The following is a 24,269-nucleotide window of genomic DNA, read 5'->3' as shown; positions in this document are numbered from 1 at the left end:
GGGAGACTGAGACAGGAGGATCGCACAGGTTCGAAGCCAGCCTCAGCTACTGAGTGAGGCTCTTAGCAACTTAGTGAGACCCTGTTTCCAAATAAAGTATAAAATAGGTCTGGGAGTATACCCCGGAGGTAGAAAAGCCCCTGGGTTCTACCCCCAGTATTACAAAACAAACAAAAATTTTTAAAAATCAGACTGGGGGTGTAACTAGTAGATACATCTAGGTTCAATCCCCAGGACCAACCAACCAACCAACAAAAACCCTGTAAAACCTAAAGGGGGCCTGAACAGCATATACTCAATCCTCTGTCTGGTGTTGGCTTTTATATCTCCAAGTTTGGAGGACCCCAGACCCCTGCTGAGCAGGTACTTCCCAGCCAGTGGTGGCGTCTCTGAGGGAGGCATCAAGGAGCTGGTTCTGCCTTGGTTGGAAAAACCTTTAAAGTGCATTCAGTTGCTGCTTCAGGAAAGCCCTACTGCTCAGGATGGAGGAGTGTTACCCTGTGGCCCTCACAGAAAGTAAACTGAAGGACCAAGTCCTTTCTTCTTCCTCTGGCCTCAGTGTCTCCCTCTAGTGGCCCTTGTTGGCAGAGCAAAGCACAGAGCTTGCAGTCTGCAGAAAGGTGATTTGCATAGTCCCAGACATAGTACCTCATTTCAGAGAACAGAAGGGTGGCAGAGGCTCAGTAACAAAGTTAATAACCAGAGCAGTGTCTTTATAAAGAATTCTGAAAAAGGTTGGGCGTAATGGCATGTACCTGTAATTCCAGTACTTGGGAGGCTGAGTTAGGAGGATCGCAGGTTTGAATAAAATAGGTTTTACAGGGTTCTTTAAAGAATAAAATATTGGGCTGGGGACATAGCTCAGAGGTAGAATGCCCCTGGGTTTCATCTCCAGCACCACAAAAAAGGAAAGCAATCAAGCAAGCAAGGTCTCACTAAGATGCAGAGGGCCTCACTAAGCAGCAGAGGCCGTCCGCAAACCGTGGTCCTCCTATCTCAGCCTCTCAGCCTCCCAAGTACTGGGGTTACAAGCGTTCACAACCACACCCGGCTGAGACCCTGTTTCAAAATAATTGGCCCTGTGTAACTCAGTGAAACCTTGTTTCAAAATAAAGAATAAAAAATAGGGCAGGGGGTGTAGCTCAGAGGTAGAATGCCCCTGGGTTCCATCCCCAGACCCGCAAAAAAAAAAAAAAGCAAGATGTGTGGTATATGCCTCTAATCTCATTACTTAGAAGATGGAGACAGGAGGATCACAGATTTGAGGCCAAACTCAGCCTTTGTTTGTTTGTTTATTTGTTTACAGTACTGAGGATGAGGATGGAACCCAGGGGCATTCTACCTCCAACCTGTACCCTCAGCCCTGTTTTTTTCTTTATTTTGAAACCGGATCTCACTGAGTTGCAAAGGGCCTAAGTAGCTGAGGCTGTCTGCAAACCGCGATCCTCCTGTCTCAGCCTCCCAAATGCTGGGATTAACAAGCGTGCATCACCACGCCCGGCTTAAACTCAGCATTTTAGCAAGACTCTTGCAATTTATTGAGATTTTGTTTCAAACAAAAAAAAAAAGTAAAAAGGTCTGGGGGCATAATAGATGGAGGTAGAACACCCAAGTTCAATTCCCAGTAGTGAGCGTATACAAACACGCACACATACACACATTCACAGAAGTTTCCATAAACATATTATTTTTGGGGGTGCTTGTGATTGAACCCTGGGCCTTGTGCACACTGGTACTCTCCCATTTGGCCACACTCCCAGCCTCTGTGAACACTGTGTGTGTGTGTGGTACTGGGGATGAAATCCAAAGACATTCTACCTCCAAGCTACACCCTCAGCTTCATTTTATTCTTTTTTACTTTGAAACAGGATCTGGCTAAGTTGCTGAGGCTGACCACAACCTGCAATCTTACTGTCTCAGCCTCCCAAGTACTGAGATCACCAAGCATGTACCACTATGCCTGGCGTAAACATGTTTTTTAGATGAAATAAACATTAATATCAGTAGACTTTGGCTGGGGATAATGGCACATGCTCATAATTCCAGCATTTGGAAGGCTGAGACTGGAGGATTGAGGATTACAGTTCATGGACAGCCTCAGCTACTCTTAGTGAGACCCTCCAACACTTAATGAGACCGTTTCAAAATAAAGAATAAGCCAGGCATAGTGGCAAACGCCTGCAATCCCAGACTGAGACAGGAGGATCGGAGTTCTCGGACAGCCTTAGCTAATGCTTAGTGAGGCCCTTTGCAACTCAGTGAGACCCTGTTTCAAAATAAAGAATAAAAATTAGGGCTCATAGCCGGGCATGGTGGCACATGCTTGTAATCCAGCATTTGAGAGGATGAGACAGGAGGATTGCAGTTTGCAGATAGCCTTAGCTACTTAGTGAGACCCTGTTTCAAAATAAAGAATAAAAGGGCCAGACATGGTGGCATACACTTGTAATCCCAGCATTCGGGAGGCTGAGACCAGAGGATCACAGTTCACGGACAGCCTCAGCTACTTAGTGAGGCCCTCTGCAACTCAGTGAGACCCGGTTTCAAACTAAAGAATAAAAAATAGGTCAGGGGGTATAGCTCAGAGGTTGAATGCCCCTGGACTCCATCCCCAGACACGCAAAAGCAAAATTAAAAAAAAAAAAAAGAATAAAAAATAGGGCTGGGGGTATAGCTCAGAGGTAAATACCCCTGTGTTCCATCACCAGTACTGCAAAAAAAAAAAAAAAAAAAAAAAAGGGCTGAGGATGTAGCATACCCCTGAGTTCCATCCCCAGTAGCGCAGATAAATATATAAATAAAATGTTTAAAATGGTAAATTCCATACAGGAAGCCTTGGGCTGGAGGAAAGTGGGCAGTGAAAACTGAGCACCCTCCAAGGAGGCCCCGAGGGTAATCAGCAAGCAAGAAGGGCTGGGAGGGAGAGCTGGGAGAGCAGCCCAGCAGCCCGTCCTAGAACACCGTGGGGTCTAAGGAGAGCTCAGCGAAGGGGCTGCCAGGCTGACCAGGGGTGTTCAGAGGGCTTGGACCAGACTGCTGGATCTTCTGGCTCTCCTCTGAAGGAGGGCCAGGCTGCTTATTCTTTTCTTCTCTACTGCTGTGGACTGGGTGTGTCTGTGAGGTACAGGTACTTTGATCTTTGAGTGCATAAAGCACCATGAGGAGCCTTATCTGAGCTGATTGAGACTTTGAGCTGAATGTAATGACGAGACGAGACTTGGAGTTATTTCCCTTGAGAGAGAGTGAGCGTATTCTGTGAGGAAAAGAGAGCCACTTGGCTCAGAGTATAGTTTTCCTGAACCACTTTTCATTAGGGCAGCTGGATTTAGCACATAAAATACAACACAGTGGGGCATGGGGCGCACACGTGTAACCTCAGCATTAGGGAAGCTGAGACAGGAAGATCGCGGTTCACGGACAGCCTCAGCTACTCAGTGAGGCCCTCTTTCAAAATAAAGAATAACTCAGAAGTAGAATGCCCCCTTGGTTTTATCCCCAGTATCAGAGAGAGAGAGAGAGAGAGAGAGAGAGAGAGAGAGAGAGAGAAGAGAGAGAGAGAGAGAGAGAGAGAGAGAGAGAGAGAGAAAGAGAGAGAGAGAGAGGGAGAGGTAGAACCCAGGGATATTCTACCTCTAACTACAACCCCAGCCCTATTTTATTTTTTTATTTGGAAACAGGGCCTCGCTTAATTGCTGAGAGCCTCATTAAGTTGCTAAGGCTGGCCAGGGAACCTGCAATCCTCCTGTCTCGGCCCCCTAAGTACTGTGATTATAAGCACTACCATGCCTAAATCTTTAATTTTTTAATTTTTTTTTTTTTTGTGTGTGTGTGTGTGTGGTACTCGGGTTGGAACCCAGGGGCATTCTACTTCTGAGCTACACCCCTAGCCTTATTTTTAATTTATTTATTTTTGCGGGTCTGGGGGTGGAACCCAGAGGCATTCGACCTCCAAGCTACACCTCCTGCCCTATTTTTTATTCTTTATTTTGAAACCGAGTCTCACCGAGTTGCAGAGGGCCTCACTAAGTAGCTGAGGCTGTCCGCGAACCGCAATCCTATGGTCTCAGCCTCCCAAATGCTGGGATTACAAGCATGTGCCACCATGCCCGGCTCTTATTCTTTATTTTGAAACAGGGTCTCACTGAGTTGCAAAGGGCCTGAGTAGCTAAGGCTGTCCGCAAACCGCAATCCTCCTATTTCAGCCTCCCCAAGGCCGGAATTACAAGCGTGTACCACCACGCTCAACTGTTTCTAGTCCTTTAATGATAATGACAATAACAATAATGAAATAGCTACCACTCAAGAAATTCTTACTATAGGCCAGGCATTGTGCTAAGTGCTTTATTTTCATAACTACTTTGTGGCTGGTGCTACCATCCCCATGATATGGATGAGAAAGCAGTTTCAGAGAAGTTGAGTCACTTCCGCCGGGTTCTAAACCTCCGCCTTCTCCCTCATCTTCCTTTTGATAATTCTAGCCAGCATCAAGGCTGCAGTGTGTGTCGTGTGTGCGTGGATGCTTCTGAGCCCTCCTTGCACCCAGTTTCCCTTTCTTGGCATGTGAATGTGTTACTGGCACTGTAAATTCAACATGTCCAAAACGCAGCCATTCCTGTTAGCACTGTCCAAAATACTTTCTGTGTAGTAACATTTAATTCTCACGAGACTGTGATTCGTGATTATTCGTTATCTATGAAGTGGATAGTAGAGCTATCCCTTGATGTCCAGAAAGCATTGGTTCCAAGGTCCTTGGAAGGAATAAAAAACGCAAGGAAGCTCAAGTATCTGAAATGGCATAATTCTAAGCCGGGTGTGGACAGTTCGTGGACAGCCTCAGCTACTTAGTGAGGCTCTCCGTTAACTACTGAGACCCTGTTTCAAAATAAAGAATAAAAAATAGGGCAGGGGGTATAGTTCGGAGGTTGAATGCCCCTGAGTTCGATCCCCAGACCCGCAAAAAAAATAAATAAAAAATAAAAAAGCCGGGCATGGTGGTGCATGCTTGTAATCCCCGCACTTGGGAGGCTGAGACAGGAGGATCACACGGGTGCAAAGCCAGCCTCAGCTACTTAGTGAGACTTTCAGCAACTTAGTGAGACCCTGTTTCCAAATAAAATATAAAAAAGGTCTGGGAGAATAGCCCGGAGGTAGAAAGCTTCTGGGTTCCACCCCCAGTACCACCCCCCCAAAAAAAAAAAAACCAAAAAAAACAGGGTCTCACTAAGTTGTGGAGGGCCTCACTAAGTAGCCGAGTCTGTCTGCAAACCATGATCCTCCTGTCTCAGCCTCACAAATGCTGGGATTACAAGCGTGAGCCACAATGCCCGGCAAGAATTTTTTTGATTTTGTTCTTTGTGGTACTGGGGATGAAACCCAGGGGCCTTCTATCTTCAGGCTATACACTAGACCAATTTTCTCTTTTATTTGGAAACAGGGTCTAAGTTGCTGAGAGCCTCACTAAGTAGCTAAGGCTGGCTTCAAACCTGTGCAATCCTCCTGTCTCAGCCTCCCAAGTACTGGGATTACAGGTGTGCACCACCATGCCCGGCTTTATTCTTTATTTTTTATTGTGGTACTGGGAGTGGAACCCAGGGGCTTTTCTACCTCAGGCTATACTCCCCCACTTTTTTTTTTCTTGGCAGGATGGAACCCAGGGGCATTCGACCTCCGAGCTACACCCTTTGCCCTATTTTTCATTCTTTTTCTTTTGGTGGTACTGGGGTTCCTGGAAGCCCTTCTACCTCCGGGGTACATTCCCAGACCTATTTTATACTTTTTATTTGGAAACAGGGTCTCTTAAGCCAGCAAGGCTGGCTCAAACCAGCGCGATCCTCCTGTCTCCGCCTCCCAAGCTTGGGGATTACAAGTGTGCAAGTGTGCGCCACCACGCCCGGCTCCCTGATTTATTTTATACTTTATTTGGAAACAGGGTCTAAGTTGCTGAGAGCCTCACTAAGTAGCCACAGCTGGCTTTGAACCTGTGTGATCTTCCTGTCTCAGCCTCCCAAGAGCTGGGATTACAAGCATGCACCACCACGCTTGGCTTTATTCTTTATTTTAAAACAGGGTCTAAACTGGGTGTGGTGGCGCATGCTTGTAATCCCAGTGCTTGGGAGGCTGAGACAGGAGGATGGTGCAGGTTCGAAGCCAGCCTCAGCTACTTAGTGAGGCTCTCAGCAACTTAGTGAGACCCTGTTTCCAAATAAAATATAATATAAAATGGGTCTGGGAGTATAGCCCGGAAGTAGAAAGCCTCTGGGTTCCACCCCCAGTACCACAAAAAAAAAAAAAAAAAAAAAAAAAAAAAGCAAATAAAACAGGGTCTAAATTGCGGAGGGCCTCAGTAAGTAGCTGAGGCTGTCCGCAAACTGTAATCTTCTGGTCTCAGCTTCCTGAATGCTGGGATTACAAGCATGTGCCACCATGTCTGGCCCCAGTCCTATTTTTATTCTTTTTTTTTCTGGTCTGGAGATGGAACAAACCCAGGGGCATTCCACCTCCAAGCTACAACCCTGTGCTTTTTTTTTGCAGGTCTGGAGATGGGACCTAGGGGCATTCAACCTCCAAGCTACAGCCCCTGCCCTATTTTTTTTTTTTTATTCTTTATTTTGAAACAGGGTCTCACTGAGCTGCAGAGGGCCTCACTAAGTAGGTGAGTCAGTTGCAAACCACGATCCTGTCTCAGCCTCCCAAATGCTGAGATTACAAGCATGCACCAACACGCCCAGCTTGACGCATTTTTATTCTTTATTTTTAATATAGTTTTTTAAAATAGTGTGTGTGTGTGTGTGTGTGTGTGTGTGTGGTGCTGGGGGTGGAACCCAGGGGCTTTTCTACCTCTGGGCTATACTCCCAGACCTATTTTATACTTTATTTGGAAACAGGATCTCACTAAATTGCTGAGAGCCTAACTAAGTAGCTAAGGCTGGCTTCGAACCTACGTGATCCTCCAGTCTCAACCTCCCAAGTGCTGGAAATTACAAGCATGCGCCACTAACACCCAGCTATTCTTTATTTTGAGACAGGGTCTCACTAAGTTGTGGAGGGCCTTTCCAAGTAGCTGAGGCTGCCTGCAAACTGCAATCCTCTGTTCTCAGCCTCCCAAATGCTGGGATTATAAGCATGCACCACCATTCCTGGCTTTATTTTTTTATTTTTTATTTATTTTTTGCTATTGTACTGGAGATGGAACCCAGGGGCATTCAACCTCCGAGCTACACCTCCAGCCCTATTTTCTTATTCTTTGTTTTGAAACAGGGTCTCACTGAGTTGCAAAGGGCCTAAGTAGCTGAGGCTGTCCACAAACCACGATTGTCTGGTTTTAGCCTCCCAAATACTGAGATTACAGGCATGTGCCACCACATCTGGCTCTATTCTTATATTTTGAAACAAGGTCTCACTAAGTTGCTAAGGTGAGGCCTCACTAAGTAGCTGAGGCCAGCCACAAACCCACCATCCTCTAGTCTCAACCTCCCAAGTACTGGGATTACAAGCATGTGCCATCATGCCTGCCTGTTATTTTGCGTGTGTGTGTGTGTGTGTGTGTGTGTGTGTGTGTGTGTGGTACTGGGGATAGAAACAAGGGGCATTCTATCTCTGAGTTACACCCTCAGCCTATTTTAGTCTTTTATTTTTGGAAGCAAGGTCTCACTGAGTTGTGACAGGCCTAGTTAAGTAGCTGAGGGGCTGTCCGTGGGAACCCTGATCCTCAGGTCTCAGCCTCCCTAATGCTGGGATTACAAACTGGGCATGCGCCCAGCTTTTATAAGCTTTTATAAGCGTGCGCCACCATGCTTGGTTTGTTTTCAGTTTTTTGATGATACTGGGGAATTAATGCAGGGAAATTCTATCTCTGGGCTACACCCCCAGCCTTATTCTATTATTTTTATTTTGAAATGGTCTTGTTAGTTGCTAAATTGCTGAGGCTGGCATCAAACCTGGGATCCTCCTGTCTCAGCCTCCCAAGTACTGGGATTACAGGTGTACACCACTACACCTGGCTCTGTCTCCAAATTTAAAGGGCTGAGAGTACAACTTAGTGGCAGTGTGAGGTCCTAGGTTCAGTTTCCAGCAACACACACACACACACACACACACACACACACACACATACACACACTGAAATTGAGACAGAAAACAAGTTTAGGTGTCCTCTTACTCCCAAATTTATCACTTTCTTCCTTAATTTTTTGTGAGCTGGGTGTGGTGGCGCACGCTTGTAATCCCAGCATTCGGGAGGCTGAGACAGGAGGATCGCGGTTCACGGACAGCCTCAGCTACTTAGTGAGGTCCTCTGCAACTCAGTGAGACCCGGTTTCAAAATAAAGAATAAAAAAATAGGGCAGGGGGTGTAGCTCGGAGGCAGAATGCCCCTGGGTTCTATCCCCAGCCCTGAAAAAAAAAAAAAAAAAAAAAAAAAAGGTTTTTGTGTATCTGCTTAATGTATTAGACAGTTATTGGGAAGGAAGCCTGGCTGAGTCTTCTGTGATCCCCTAAAATAGACATTAACAAACTACTGCTAAAAGAATCAATTTCCACTTTCTTGAAACTGCACGTTATATTTCTAGGTGAGGGTGAATGGGTCTGTGCAAGAAAATAAGTGGCTTTTTTTTCCACTTGGGAGTCTGGTAAAGACACGTCAAACACTCCCTCTCCTCCCACCATCATTAAAGAACAAAACCCCTCTGCTTCTAGGTACTGAAGCGTCTGGTTTCTGTTTTAGCAGGCTCTCAGAAGGAAATGACTTTCCTCTGAAATTGTAGACGCCCAACCCAGCTGCAGCATTGTTAGACCTCAGGGTAAACAGGAAGCTTCCTGCCCTGGGCCCTTCACGTCCCTCTTCCAGACAGACTATTAAAGACTGTTAATAGGATGGTAAAAGGACAGCTGCTGGCCATAAAGTCAACTCACTCCTCAAATCCTTAGGGACCGGCAAGTCTCCTTCCAAGGTCAGGGAGAAAACCATGTCGTTCTTCAGGTCACACCAGGTGGCTGGGCCACCTAGCTGGAGTCCTCAGGTAGTTTCTGGGAAAGCTGGGATGAGGTGAGACAGGCTGAAAGTGCCAGGCAGTGGAATCACACTAGCCCTTGTGGGCTTTGAGACGCCTCTTTTAGTAAGGGAGTCAGTCTTATCCCCGAAAAAGAGGCAAAGCCTAGTGTTCCTGGTTTGGCAACAGAGCTGAAACAAGACCCCTAAACCTATCCACCCACAGAGTGGAAGTCCCTGGATTTGCAGCTGTTGATGCGGAGAGGGAACAGTTTCTGCCAGCTGGAGGGACACTAGGGCAGGGGTGATCATCTTTTGCCAAGAAGGGCACTGGTGTCTTGGCAGAAGGCAGAGGGCTGCCCCAATCTGAGTACGTTTTCTGAAGCATTTGATTCTGGACCAAACACCCGCTGTGGCCATGGGTGGGAATGCTTATTGGCCAGGCTGACCAGAGGCTCCCACGGAGGGCGCTGGGCCTTAGCCAGGAGCTTCCCTTCAGCTGGCAAGTTGAGCTTTCTGTCACGGTCAGAGGGAGTGTGTCCAAATTCCAGCTCTCAGGGCTTTCCAGAAGCTGCTGCTGATTACCCATCTGTTTTGAAGAGTTTCAGCTTATTGGAATTTCTGGCTCAAAGTGGGGATAAGAGGAAAGACAAAAAAAGAAAAGAGGGAGCCTGGTGCGGTGGCACACACGTGTAATACTAGTACTTGGGAGGCTGAGCCAGGAAGATCACAGGTCCAAGGCCAGCCTCAGCTACTTAGTGAGGCCCCCTACAACTTAGTGAGACCCCGTTTTAAAATAATGAGCACTAACCTTCTCTTGTAATCCCCGCGCTTGAAAGGCTGAGACAAGAGGATGGCACAGGTTCGAAGCCAGCCTCACCTACTTAGTGAGGCTCTCAGCAACTTAGTGAGATCCTGTTTCCAAATAAAATATAAAATAGATATGGGAGTATAGCCTGAAGGTAGAAAGCCTCTGGGTTCCACCCTAGTACCACCAAAAAAACAAAAAATAAATAAATAAATAAATAAATAAATAAGCAGGGTGTGGTGGCACATACTTGTGATCCTAGCATTCAGGAGGCTAAGACAAGAGGATCACGGTTTGTGGACAGTCTCAGCTACTTAGGGAGGCCCTTTGCTACTTAGTGAGACCCGGTTCCAAAATAAAGAACAAAAAATAGGGCTGGGGTGTAGCTCAGAGGTAGAATGCCCCTGGGTTCCATCTCCAGGTACCGCAAAAAAAAAAAAAAAAAAAAAAAAATAGAGCCAGGCATAGTGGCACTCGCTTAGTAATCCCCGCATTTGGGAGGCTGAGACAGGAAGATCGTGGTTTGCAGACAGCCTCAGCTACCACTTAGTGAGGCCCTTTGCAACTCAGTGAGATCCTGTTTCAAAGTAAAGCATAAAAAATAATGCTGGGGGTGTAGCTCAGAGGTAGAATGCCCCCGGGTTCCATCCCTAGTACTGCAAAATAAATAAATCATAAGGAACTATAGAAAGTATAGTCTGTGTGTGTGTGTGTGTGTGTGTGTGTGTATGTGTGTGTGGTACTGGGGGTGGAATCCAGGGGCTTTTCTACCTCCAGCTAAACTCCCAGACCTATTTTACACTTTATTTGGAAACGGTAGCTGAGCTAAGTAGCTGAGGCCAGCTTCAAACCTGTGATCCTCCTGTCTCCGCCTCCAAGAGCTGGGATTACAAGTGTGCACCACCACACCTGGCTCAAAAGTATAGTCTTTAGCCAAGCGTGGTGGTGCACACTTGTAATCCCCACGCTTGGGAGGCAGACAGGAGGATCGCGCAGGTTCGAAGCTAGCCACACTGGCTTAAGAGACCCTGTTTCCAAATAAAAATATAAAATAGGTCTAGGAGTGTAGCTCGGAGGTAGAAGAGTTTCCAAGAACCCCAATACCACACACACACACACACACAAAAAAAAAATTATAGTCTTTAAAAAAATAAAATAAAGAATAGGACTGGGAGCCAGGCATGGTGGCGCATGCTTGCAATCCTAGTACTTGGGAGGCTGAAACAGAAGGGTCACAAGTTAGAGGTCAGCCTCAGCTACTTAGTGAGGCCCTCCACAACTTGGTGAGACCGTTTGAAAATAAAAAACAAGCCGGGTATGGTGGTGCACACTTGTAATCCCAGAATCCGGGAGGCTGAGACTGGAGGATCATGGTTCGCAGATAGCCTCAGCAACTTAGTGAGACCCTATTTCAAAAATAAAGAATAAAAAATAGGGCAGCGGGTGGGTTCCATCCCCAAACCCACAAAAAACAAAAAAATAAAAACAAAAACAAAGTAAGGCTGGGATTGTAGCTCAGAGGTAGAATGCCCTGGGTTCAATCCCTAGAAACACACACACACACACACACACACACACACACACACACACACACACACACGGCTGTGAAGAGCCACACTCCTACCTGGCTCAAGGAATGGGCTCAAGTGCTTGGCAGAGTCGTGCTCTTGCTGCACATGATCTGCCCTTTTGCATACGATCTGTCCATCATGTTCTGTGCTGGCTCTTCTGACCCACGTCGACCATCAAGCCAAGCACGGGGTAAAGATGGCAGGAAAACCAGTCACCACAAGCGGCCTTACCCAGAGGTCGCTGCTCCCCCTCATTCAGGGGAAAGAACATTTCGGTTACTCAAGAGTTGCACCTGGGTGGTGGAGGAGTTTCTTCTAGTTGTTGAAAGCAAAAGAAATGGAGACACTTTCTTCTAAAACCACTTATTCTTTTTGGGTGGTGGTAGAGGTTGAACTCAGGGGTTCTCTACCAATGAGCTACAGCCTGAGCACTTTTTGAGATAAAGTTTTGTCAAGTTGCCCAGGCTGGACTGCTGCAGCTTCCTGGGGTTATAGGTGTAACAATGCCTCTACACCTGGCTAAAATCACGTTTGAGCCAAACTGTGTGTGTGTGTGTGTGTGTGTGTGTGTGTGTGATTACAAGTGTGCACCACCATGTTTTTTATGTGGGTTTTTTTGTGTGTGTGTGGGTCTGGGGATGGAACCCAGGGGCATTTGACCTCCAAGCTACACCCACTGCCCTATTTTTTATTCTTTATTTTTAAACCGGGTCTCACTGAGTTGCAGAGGGCTTCACTAAGTAGCTGAGGCTGTCCACAAACCGTGATCCTCCAGGTCTCAGCCTCCCGAATGCTGGGATTACAAGCGTGAGCCACCACGCCTGGCTACCACCATGTTTTTTAGTTCAGGGAGTTGATCCCAGGGCATCATGCAATTTACCACTGAGCTTTCTTTTTTTCTTGGCAGGTCTGGGGATGGAACCCAGAGGCATTCGACCTCCAAGCTACACCCCCTGCCCAATTTTCTATTAATTTGAAACAGGGTCTCACTGAGTTGCAGAGGGCCTAAGTAGCTGAGGCTGTCTGTGAACCACGATCCTCCGGTCTCAGCCTCCCAAATGCTGGGATTACAGACGTGCGCCACCATGCCCGGCTGAGCTATATTTCTTTTTCTTTTTGTGGTGCTGGGGATGGAACCCAAAGGCTTTCTACTGTTGAGCTACATTCCCAGACTTATTTTATATTTTATTTGGAAAGAGGGTCTCACTAAGTAGCTGAGAGTCTAAGTATCTGAGGCTGGATTCGAACCTGCGCAATCCTCCTGTCTCAGACTCCCAAGAATAGGGATAACAAGGGTACGCCACCAAGCCAGGCTTCTCTGAGCTATATTTCTAGTCCCCTATCATTTAAAAAAAAAAAAAAGGTAATTTGTTGCATTGCGGAAGTTGTTTAATTTGTATATCTTTGTAAAAATTCTTTTGCATACTGTGGATTAAACCCGGGGTTTACATACTGGCAACTACTCCATCAGTGAACTATATCCAGCATTTTTTATTTAAAAAACATTTGTCTGTGTGTATGTTCCTAGGAATAGAACCCAGGGGCATTCCACCTACAAGCTATACCACAGCCCTATTTTTTGTTTTGAAACAGGTTCTCATTAGGTTGCTGAGGCTGTCCTTGAACGTGCAATCCTCCTGTTGACCTCCCAAGTACTAGGATTAAAGACATTCACCACCACAGTTGGCTTTTTATTTTTTTAATTTTTAGACAGGATTTGGCTAATTTTCTCAGGCTAGCTTCAAATTTGCAGTCCTCCTACCTCAGTCTCCCGGCTAGTTGGGATTACAGGAAAGTGCCACCATGCTCAGATCGTAAGACTTTTCATGCTGGGCGTGGTGGCACACATCTGATACGCTTGTAAACCAGCACTTGGGAGGCGGAGACAGGAGGATCCTGGTTTGCAGCAAGCCTCAGCTACTTAGGTCCTTTGCAACTCAGTGAGACTGTTTCAAAATAAAGAATAAAAAAAGGAGCTGAGAATTTAGCTTGGATGTAGAATGTTCCTGAGTTCCATCCCCAGTACCACCCGCACGTGCACGTACACACACACACACAAGATTTTTCATATATATAAATGTACAAATCATGATAAAATAGCTTTAGAAAAGACTCATTTGAAACTGGGCATGGTGGCACACGCTTATAATCTCAGCATTTGGGGGGCTGAGACTGGAGGATCGCTGTTCGCAGACAGCCTCAGCTACTTAGTGAGGCCCTCTGCAACTCAGTGAGACCCTGTTTCAAAATAAAGAATAAAAAATTGAGGAGGGTGTAGCTTGGAGGTCAAATGCCTCTGGGTTCCATCCCCAGACCCGCCAAAAAAAAAACAAACCTCATTTGGAGATGTATCACTTTCCTCCCACCGCACAATCCAGGCCTGTAGCATAATATGTGGTCTATTACCAGCCTGTGAGCTATAGCTTTTGATGACATGTACATTCAAATAATTTACATGTGGGTCAGCAGCAATTATGACTGTGTCCACTATACTGGTTGACTAGACAGATTTAGGTACTTTAGACTTGAAATACGGTATTTCCAAGCTGGACCAGGTGACAGACACCTGTAATCCCGGTACTTGGGAGGCTGAGACAGGAAGATCACAAATTCAGAGCCAGCCTCAACAATTTAGTGAGGTTCTCAGCAAACTAGTGAGACCCTGTTTCCAAATAAGAAAATCAAAGCCAGGCGTGGTCGTGCATGCTTGTAATCCCAGCATGGGGAGGCTGAGACAGGAGGATTGCAGTTCACAGACAGTTTCAACTACTTAGTGAGGCCCTCTGCAACTTAGTGAGAGCCTGTCTCAAAATAAAAAAAATAAAAAATAGGGCAGGGGGGGTGTAGCTCAGAGGTCAAATATCCCTGGGTTCCATCCCCAAACCCGCAAAAAAATAAAATAAAATAAAATAAAATAAAATCAGACTGGGGGTTTAGCTTAGACAGAATGCCTCTGGGTCCAATCCTCAGCTCAGTACCAACCCCCCCCCCCCCCGCCAAATAAGAAACTTGCCCAAGCCAGGACCAGAGGGGACTCTCTAGTGGCTCTGCAGCCTCCAAAGAGAGGTTCTAATCACAAAGTCATGGTCCCAGGGCAGTGCAGGTGGTACCAGTATCTTTTAACTTTCAGAACCTGAGTTAGGCTTTCTGCCTGCTCCTTGAGACTCCAGGTCATGTCCAAGGCAAGAAGTTGCAATGTAGGAGTAGTCCCAGGAGCCAGTAGGTCACAAAATAGCCTAGAATGTATCGTGTAACTGGAGAACAGGTTTTCCAGTTGTACAAAAGTCCCATCATAGAATTTCTGGGGACCGTTTGTTCCTGTGCAGAATCTTTCACAAAAGGCTTCCAAGGTGCTGTCTTTAGGGATCTCAGCAGTGGCTCTTGATCTTGAAGCAAGTAAGCTGGAAACCAGTACATGATGGGAGTGGAGGAGCCCAAAAACCTGGTGAGAACCTAGGAATCACAAGAGGGGAAAACCCACACATTTACTGAAATGTCACTGATTCAAGTGGGACGAACCTGGAGCCTTCTCTGCTGCTGGGTGAACTATGGTCCTATGACTACAACTGCACTACACTGGAAAAGTAATTAAGCCAGGCTTTAAGCTTATAAAGATGCAAGTGGAGCCGGGCGTGGTGGCACACGCTTGTAATCCCAGCATTCGGAAAGCTGAGACCAGAGGATCACGGTTGCAGACAGCCTCAGCTACTTAGTGAGGTCCTCTGCAATTCAGTGAGACCCGGTTTCAAAATAAAGAATAAAAAGTAGGGCAGGGGGTATATCTTGGAGGTAGAATGCCCCTGGGTTCCATCCCCAGACCGCCCCCCCCCAAAAAAAAGATACATGTGGCACATGCCAGGCAACCTTCACTTTAAAAAATATAACTTCAGACTAATTACCACAATAATTGCCTATCAATACTAAAAACTCTATGGAGTCTAGTTTTAGCAAACTCTGGGACTAGAGAATCTGAGAAGGCTCCTTTATCCCACGATGCTAGCAAAGCACAGGGGGAAGGGTCAGGGACCCTGTGGTTCAACCGTCTCCTTCTTACTGGAGTTTAGAGCCAAGTCTCCAATGGACTCCCTCACCCACCCTGGAAACTGAGCTTCGCTGGCACTCACCCTACTAGCTAATCTCCTCACATACACCAAAGGCTCCTTTCTATTTCCCCTCTTATCCACACAGCTCAGAGAACTTCACAAACAGCCAATGTCTGCCTCCCAGAGGCAGAGCTGCTGAGAGGTCAGCTTTGGGACAAGGGATTTCCTCAGGGGATGTTGAAACTGGGGCGATAGCCAATAACCCCTGGGAACACTTCTGTATTGCCACCACTACCCAAACACTGGACAAGGTATCTCCTCCAAATACAGCACCTGCCTGAACTCAGAGTACCTCCAGAAGCCAACATGGGCGTACCTGTGTATTTGGGAAGATTTCCAGGATGTGCACAGTGCTTATGTCTGGCTCCGATTAGGTGCCTATTTTACTCAAATTAGGTCCTTTCACGACTCTCCTGTCTTTGCACAGGCCCTTCCATTTGCCTAAAGCATTCCTCCTGTGCTTCTTATATGAAAAACTGTTTCATCAGGACCTCACCATCATATTTGACTCAAGTCGTTTAGTGTAGTCCAGGGATGGAACCCAGGAGCATTCTACCTCTGAGTCATACCCCCAGCCCCATTTTTTATTATTTATTTTGAAACAGGGTCTAAGTTGCAAAGGACCTTAAGTAGCTGAGGCTGGCTGAGAAGAGAACAGCGATCCTCCCGTCTCACATCATCATCATCAGTATTCTGGGGATCATTATTTTGGTGGTACTAGGGGTTGAACACAGGGCACTCTACCTCCGTGCTACACCCCCCAGTCCAATTTTTGTGTGTGTGTGTGGTACTGGGGATGGAACCCAGGGGCATTTTACCTCTGAGCTACACCCCCAGTCCTATTTTTTATTCTTTCTTTTGAAACAGGGTCTCACTGGGTTGCAAAGGGCCTAAGTAGTAGCTGAAGCCATCCTTTAACCGCAATCCTCCTGTGTAAGCCTACCAAATGCTGGGATTTTGTGTGTGCGCCACCACTCCTGGTCTAGTTTTTTATTTTTTATTTTTGCGGGTCTGGGGATGGAACCCAGGGGCATTCGACCTCCAAGCTACACCCCCTGCCCTATTTTTTATTCTTTTATTTTGAAATCAGGTCTGAGTTGCAGAGGGCCTCACTAAGCAGCTGAGGCTGTCCGCGAACCGCGATCCTCCTGTCTCAGCCTCCTGAATGCTGGGATTACAAGCATGCGCTACCAAGCCCAGCTTTATTCTTTATTTTGAAACAGGGTCTCACTAAGTTGTGGAAGACCTCACTAAGTAGCTGAGGCTGTCCGTGAACCCGTGATCCTCCTGTCTCAGCCTCCCAACCACTGGAATTATAAGCATGCACCACCACATCCAGATAAAAGCAGCAATTTTATCTTACTGATGTTCCATCCCCAGAGATCTAAACCCAACAAAACTTCCTAACAGTTGTTGAATGAGTAAGTTAGGTCTGTCACTCAAATGGGAGAAGTTAACTTGTCTTCTACGTCTCTGGGGTTTTCCTGTATTTACATTCTCACCTGAACATGCATGCACAGACCTCCAAACAGCAGCAGCCCTGCAGCGTGGACCACGTACACAAACACCTGTGGGCTGAGGAAGCCAGGACAGGGCTTCTCTTGCATCTTACTGTTCTTGCTCCTTTGTAACCCAAGGGTGAGGCAAAGCCAAGGGTGGGCGGTCACATATGTCCAAGTTGCCCAGGCAACCAATATAGCCACTGGTACAGCCAGTAGAAAATTGGGCACCTGCCTGAGCTCATAGTATCTCAGAAAACCGACATTCCAGTAGACATCCTGGATATAGCTGTATATTAGAGGAAGGTTCCAGGCACACCATGGCGGCTTATTTCCCTCTGTGATCCGATAGCCCTTGTCCACAGCTAACTGCACCAAGGGCTCAGGAATGGAGTGGGATGAGCCTGGCAGACAGAACTGGGTATAGGCATAGTACTGAAAGAGGGCAAAAGGAAGGCTGAGTGTGAGCAATGACAGACACACAGAGGCCATCAGCTTAATGAGCTGCCTCAGGGAATTCCGCACCGTGAGAGAAGCAAGCAAGCCTCGGCACTGGGAATGCAGGAGAAAGCCCACACTGACCAGCCCATTGGCGCGTACCCCAGTGGCAAGGGCGAAGAGGAGCCCACTAGTCCAGCTGCGGCCCCTCTCCAGCTGCCCCATGGCGCTGAATGTCAGGAGGACGAACAAAGCTTCCGAGTAACCAGCTGCCAGAAAAACATTGGCTGGGCTGAGGCAGAAGAGCAGCGCAGCGTTAAAGGCTTGGCGGGGACAGCACAAAACCAGACGGCTCAGGTCATGAAGTGCCATGGCTGCCATGACGGAGAAAAGGGAGTTGATCAGGGCTACTGAAATCAGCAGGCAACTCCGCTGGCTTAGCAGCCCCCGCAAGGGGCTCAACAGCTCAGTCCCCACCAGCAGGGCCAAGGGAAAGCCTGGGAAGAAGGCAAAGTTGTGCTCAAACAGGTAGCCATGCTCAGCAATGAACAGGAAGTGTTCAGCATCCCAGCGAGAGAGGCCACCCAGAAGACTTTCCACAAACTGGTCCAGAAAGCCCGAGGAGGCCAGGCGGGGAGGAGAAAAGGCTTCTGCTTGGTGATCTGGGATGACAGCATTGAAGAGGGCCTGTAGGGTGAAGGAGGACCAAGTATTAATTGAGTAACTGGAATAAAATAATTACCACTTAATAAAACGAGGAAAAACAGAATCAGGGGCAGGTGTCAGAAGCTCTGTTTTGGACTAGCTATGTCTCAGTTGGACACTGAAGTGCCATAGTCAACCAGATGTGAGTTTTCATTCAGAAAAGCAAGTTATCAATTGAAAGTGTTAGGAAGTTGGGCGTGGTGGCGCACATTTGTAATCCCAGCATTTGGGAGGCTGAGACTGGAGGATCACGGTTTGCAGACAGCCTCAGCTATTTAGTAAGGCCGTCTGTAACTTAGTGAGACCCTGTTTCAAAATAAAGAATAATTTAAAAAAATTAAAAAAAAAAGAATAAAAAAAATTGAGCAGGGTGTGTGGCTAAGAGGTCAAATGCCCCTGGGTTCCATCCTCGGACCAGAAAAAAAAAAGTGTTAGGGAGGCCAGGTGTAGTGATGCACACTTATAATCCCAGTGGTTGGGAGGCTGAGTCAGAACAGCAGGTTCGAAGCCAGCCCCGACAACTTAGTGAGACCATTTCCAAATAAGAAATAAAAAATAAAATTAGGCTGGGGGGTTAACTCAGAGGTAGAATGCCACTGGGTTCAATTCCCAATGTCACACACACACACACACACACATAGGGCTGGGGATATAGCTCAGAGGTAGAAGTCCCTGGGTTCAATCCCCAGTACCCCCCATAAAAAATGTTGGGGAGAAGTTTTGATAGAGATTTAAGAAAAAAGAAAAACAAGTTACCTATGGCCCTGGGTTTCAAGATAGGAGATATACTGGAACCACACAAGGAATTAAAAAACAAAAACAAAAAACTGGTGCTTGCATCCCTACCGCAGATTTACTTTAAATGGTATGGGAAAGCCAGGCCTGGTAGCACGTGCCTGTAATCCTAGTACTTGGAAGGCTGACACAGGAGGATCACAGGTTGGAAAACAGTCTCAGCAAGTAGTGAGACTCTGTATCATCCTAGAGAGATCCTGTTTCAAAAATAAAAAACAAAGTTGGGCATGGTGGCATACGCCTGTAAATCCCAGCATTTGGGAAGTAGAGACGGGGATCACGGTTCCCGGACAGCCTCAGCTACTTAGCAAAGTCCTTCACAACTTAGTGAGACTCTGTTTCAAAATTTTAAAAAAAGACTAAAAAAATAAAATAAAAAACAGAGCCGGGTGTGGTGGCACATGCTTGTAATCCCAGCATTCAGGAGGCTGAGACAGGAGGATCATGGTTCACAGACAGCCTCAGCTACTACTTAATGAGGTCCTTTGCAACTCAGTGAGACCCTGTTTCAAAATAAAGATTAAAAAATAGGCCTGGGTGTGTAGCTCGGTGGTATAATGCCCCTGGGTTCCATCCCCAGTACCGCAAAATAAATAAATAAATAAAAATAAAAATAAAAACACAAGCTGGGCGTGGTGGTGTATGCTTGTACTCCCAGTACTTGGGAGGCTGAGACAGGAGGATCGCGGTTCACAGACAGCCTCAGCTACTTCACAAGGCCCTCTGCAACTCAGTGAGACCCTGTTTCAAAATAAAGAATAAAAAACAGGGCTAGAGGTATAGCTTGGAGGCAGAATGACCCTGGGTTCAATCTCCAGTACTGAAGAAAAAAGAAAAAAAAAGAATAAAAATAGGGCTGGGGGAAGTAGGATGCATCCTAGGTTCAACCCCCCATTACCACAAAAAAAAAAAAAAAATTTGAAACCACAAAGTCATCAAGAGAAATGTTGGAAAGAATGACACGGCCAGAAGCTAAAACTTTCATGGAATAACTGCTGTTGACAGAGATGACAGCAACAATGAAGGGCAACTTAGGGAGAAGATCTGATGGCATGGGCTTTAGAGCTGGAAGTAGAGGCAAAAAGGAGAGATAGTGAAATAGCATTCCTGCTAAATGTCTTTTTGTCCCATTATATTGTCATCTACTTAAGGGAAAAGATACAACTTTTGACAACCACCACCTAGCACAGTTCTTAGAATACAAGTACTTAAAAAAATTCTGAGAACCGGGCGTGGTGGCACACGCTTGTAATCCCAGTGCTTGGGAGGCTGAGTCAGGAGGCTTGCACAGGTTCAAAGCCAGCCTTGGCTACTTAGTGAGGCTCTCAGCAACTTAGTGAGACTCTGTCACCAAAACAAAATATAAAATAGGTCTGGGAATGTAGCCCAGAGGTAGAAGACCGCTGGGTTCCATCCCCAGTACCACACACACACACACACACACACAAAAAAATCTGAGCCGGACATGGTGGCAAATGCTTGTAATCTCAGTACCTGGGAGGCTGAGACAGGAGAATCTGGGTTTATGGCCAGCCTCAGCTATTTAGTGAGGCCCCCTGTACCTTTATGAGACCCTGTTTCAAAATAAAGAATAAAAGCCAGGTGTGGTGGCACATGCTTGTAATCCCAGCATTTGGGAAGATGAGACAGGAGGACCACAGTTTGTAGCTGAGGCTGGCTGTGAACCTGCAATCAATCCTCCTGTCTCAGCCTCCCAAGTACTGGGATTAAAAGCATGCCTCACCACATCTGGCTGCCATTCACTCATTTATTAACTGAGTACCTACTAAGGCTGGGCACTGTGCTAGGCACAGAATAATTCAAACATACAAGACTTGATTAAAATGTGTATCAAGGAAAGCCGGGCATGGTGGCGCACACTTGTAATCCCAGCACTTGGAAGGCTGAGACAGAAGGTCACACAGGTTTGAAGCCAGTCTCAGCTACTTAGTGAGGCTCTTAGCAACTTAGTGAGACCCTGTCTCCAAATAAAGTATAAAATAGGTCTGAGAGTATAGCCTGGAGATAGAAAAGCTCCTGGGTTCCACTCCTAGCAACACACACACACACACACACACACTCTCTCTCTCTCTCTCTCTCTCTCTCTCTCTCTCTCTCTCTCTCTCTCTCTCTCTCAAGGGCAGCCTTAGGGGAAAAGGAGTTGCAAAAGGGCAAATGCTCTGAGAACCGTGAGTGGGGTGAAGCAGCAAGGGAAGCCCTGGGGGGATGGGGGGAGACACCACTGATGAAAGAATTTGTGCAGATGGTCTCAGGATTTGTGTGGCATCAGTCTCCAATTCAACTGACTCAGCTTCCAGTGAGGGTACCCATAGCAACAAAGCTGCCACACCATAAAAGTATCTATGATTGTTGGGAAGGCCATCAGATCATCATGGTCTGTTGAGATGTTCACTACCTCAAGGAGGTAGGAAACCTGGAGTCTAATTCTGGCCCTTCTCTGTATCTTTGGGGAAGTCACTTAACCTGTCTAGACCTTGGTTACTTCATGTGGAAAAGGGATTAATATCGTTTCTAAGATTCCTGCTACTTTCCAGCTATCTTCTATCTACTTTTTGACTGTAAAGTGTATGTCTCTATGGTTCCAACCACATGGAGGGTACAGCTGAGAGGTGGAAAGGAGAGGAGGACGATTCTCCATGCCTGGCCTAGTCTGAGGCAAGGCATGTTCATGACCAAGGATGAGACTGACCTGCAGTATCAGAGTTAGGATGCGGCAGCTGACTGCAAACCTTAGCACCTCCTTCTGGGCTGGGTCAAGGGGCCACATCCTTTCACAACCAGGAAGTCAAGTCTTGCTACCAGGACTGAGCTTCCTCAGGCTTCTAAACTTCAAAACCAAAGAGAAAAATGTCACACACAGACAAAAAGTAAATTTTGAAAACATTCATAGGCACCACAACTTTAGCATAACTTTGGCTAACTTCCCAGAGGAGGGAAGAGCTTTTTTTTTTTTTTTTTGGTACTAGGGATTGAACCCAAGGTCTTCTACCTCTGAGCTACACCCCAGCCCTATTTTATTTTTTGTTTGAAACAGAGACTCATCAAGTTGATGAGTCTCATACTCGCTGAAGCTCTCCTCAAAACTGTGATCCTCCTGTCTTAACCTCTCAAGTACTGGGATTACAGGTGTGTGCCACCATGCCCAGTGAGCACTGTATCTTTTTCTGGGGGGTGATATGAGGATTGAACTAAGGGGAATTCTGGGCTAGACCCCAAGTCCACTTTATTTTTTTTTATTTTGAAACAGGGTCTTACCAAATTACCAAATAATGGCCTCAAACTTGCGATATTCCTGTCTCGGCCTCCCCAAGTACTGGGATTCAAGGCAAGTGCCAGCCAGTGTGGTGGCACACACTTGTAATCCCAGTACTTGGGAGGCTGAGACAGAAGGATAACAGGTTTGCAGCCAGCCTCAAAACTTAGTAAGATCCTGTTTCAAATTAAAGAATAAAGCCAGCCAGGTGTGGTGGCACGTGTGGTGGCACATGCTTGTAATCCCAGCATTATAAGGCAGAGACTGGAGGATCACAGTTCATGGACAGCCTCAGCTACTTAGCGAGACCCTTTGCAACTCAGTGAGACCCTGTCTGAAATATAAAAGAATAATAAAAATAATAATAATAGGGATGGGGGTGTAGCTCAGAGGTAAAATGTCCCTGGGTTCCATACCTAGTACCGAAAAAAAAAAAAAAAAAAAAAAGATAGGGGCTGGAGATGTAGCTCGAAGGTTGAATGCCCCTAGGTTCCACCCCTGGTCCCACAAAAATTAAATTTAAAAAATTAAGGCTAGGTGTATCTCGAAGGTAGAATGCCCCTGGGTTCCATACCCAGTACAGGGGAAAAAAAAAAAAAAAACAACAGCTGAATATAGATATGGTGGCATATGCCTACCATTTCTTTTTCTAAATTCTGGTGGTACTGGGATTGAATTTGGAGGTATTCCAGCTCTAAGCTAAACCCTCAAACCCACTTTACTGTGTATACTGAAACAGGGTTTTGCTGGGTTACTGAGTCTTGCTCAATTGCTGAGGCTGCTCTTAAACCTACAATCCTCCTGGCCGGGCGTGGTGGCGCACGCTTGTAATCCCTGCGCTTGGGAGGCAGAGACAGGAGGATCGTGTAAGTTCGAAGCCAGCCGCGCGCGCTGGCTTAGGAGACTCTGTTTCCAAATAAAAATGTAAAAATATGTCTGGGAGTGTAGCCCAGAGGTAGAAGGGCTTCCAGAAACCCCAGTACCACCAAAAAAATAAATAAATAAATAAAAACCCTACAAAAAAAAAAATCCTCCTGTCCCAGCCTCCCGAGAACTAAGATTATAAACAAGCACCACCATGCCGGGCTCAAAATAAAATTTTATTTTATTTGCGGTACAGGGGATGGAACCTAGGGGCATTCTCCCTCCGAGCTACACTCCCAGCCCTATTTTTTTTTTTTTAGTCGTGTGTGTGTGTTACTGGAGATGGAACCCAGGGGCTTTCTACCCCTGGGCTACAGTCCCAGACCTATTTTTTAATATTTTATTTGGAAACAGGGTCTCACTAAGTTGCTGAGAGCCTAAGTAGCTGAGGCTGGCTTCAAACCTGTGCGTTCCTCCTGTCTCAGCCTCCCAAGTGCGGGGATTACAAGTGCGCACTACCATGCCAGGCTCAAAATAAATTTTGTTTTGTTTTGTTCTTGCAGGTCTGGAGATGGAACCCAGGGGCATTCGACCTCTGAGCTACACCCCCTGCCCTATTTTTTTATTCTTTACTTCGAAACCGGGTCTGAGTTGCAGAGGGCTTCACTAAGTAGCTGAGGCTGTCCGTGAACCGCGATCCTCCTGTTTCAGTCTCCGGAATGCTGGGATTACAAGTGCACGCCACCAAGCCCGGCTTCAAAATAAAATTTTAAAAAGGGCTGGGGATGTAGTTCAGTGAAAGAGAACTTGCTTAGCAGGAAGGGCACCCTGACTCTGATCCCTAATATGGAGGGAGGAAAAAAATGAAAAGGCTATTGAGCATTCCTATGCAGGAGCTCAAGATCTGAATTTAAGTCCTGACACTGTTGCTTGCGAATTCCCATGGAGTCCCTCTGAACCTCAGTTTTTAATGTATAAAATGGTACCATATATATATATATATATATATATATATATATATATATTTTTTTTTTTTTTGGTGGTACTGGGGGTGGAACCCAGAGGCTTTCTACCTCCGGGCTATACTCACAGACCTTTTTTATATTTTATTTGGAAACAGGGTCTCACTAAGTTGCTGAGAGCCTCACTAGTAGCTGAGGCTGGCTTCGAACCTATGCGATCCTCCTGTCTCAGCCTCCTAAGCATGGGGATTACAAGCATGTGCC

At 46.4% G+C, this 24,269-nt stretch overlaps 1 protein-coding gene across 5 annotated transcripts; it reads right to left on the bottom strand.

Annotated features, from left to right (window-relative positions):
- Nucleotides 1-14,536: 14,536 nt before the first annotated feature.
- PIGV (phosphatidylinositol glycan anchor biosynthesis class V) lies at nt 14,537-21,693 on the bottom strand (the record flags this gene model as incomplete). 5 transcript variants are annotated; one of them, XM_080692119.1, is made up of 4 exons in its annotated part: nt 14,537-14,818; nt 16,971-17,371; nt 17,999-18,092; nt 21,616-21,693. In XM_080692119.1, 4 exons carry the CDS (start codon nt 21,691-21,693, stop codon nt 14,537-14,539), a joined length of 855 nt encoding a protein of 284 aa, XP_080548245.1. The 5 variants fall into 5 exon arrangements, with proteins under 5 accessions (XP_080548245.1, XP_080548243.1, XP_080548244.1 ...); XM_080692117.1 differs by having other exon boundaries at nt 16,971-18,094; nt 21,600-21,693; XM_080692118.1 differs by having other exon boundaries at nt 16,971-18,092.
- Between the last annotated feature and the right edge of the window lie 2,576 nt (nt 21,694-24,269).

This window comes from Muscardinus avellanarius, assembly GCF_963383645.1.
Source record: "Muscardinus avellanarius genome assembly, chromosome: 3".
NCBI lineage: Eukaryota > Metazoa > Chordata > Mammalia > Rodentia > Gliridae > Muscardinus > Muscardinus avellanarius.
Note: the sequence above shows the minus strand (reverse complement) of the source record. Positions and strands in the feature narration are given on the sequence as shown.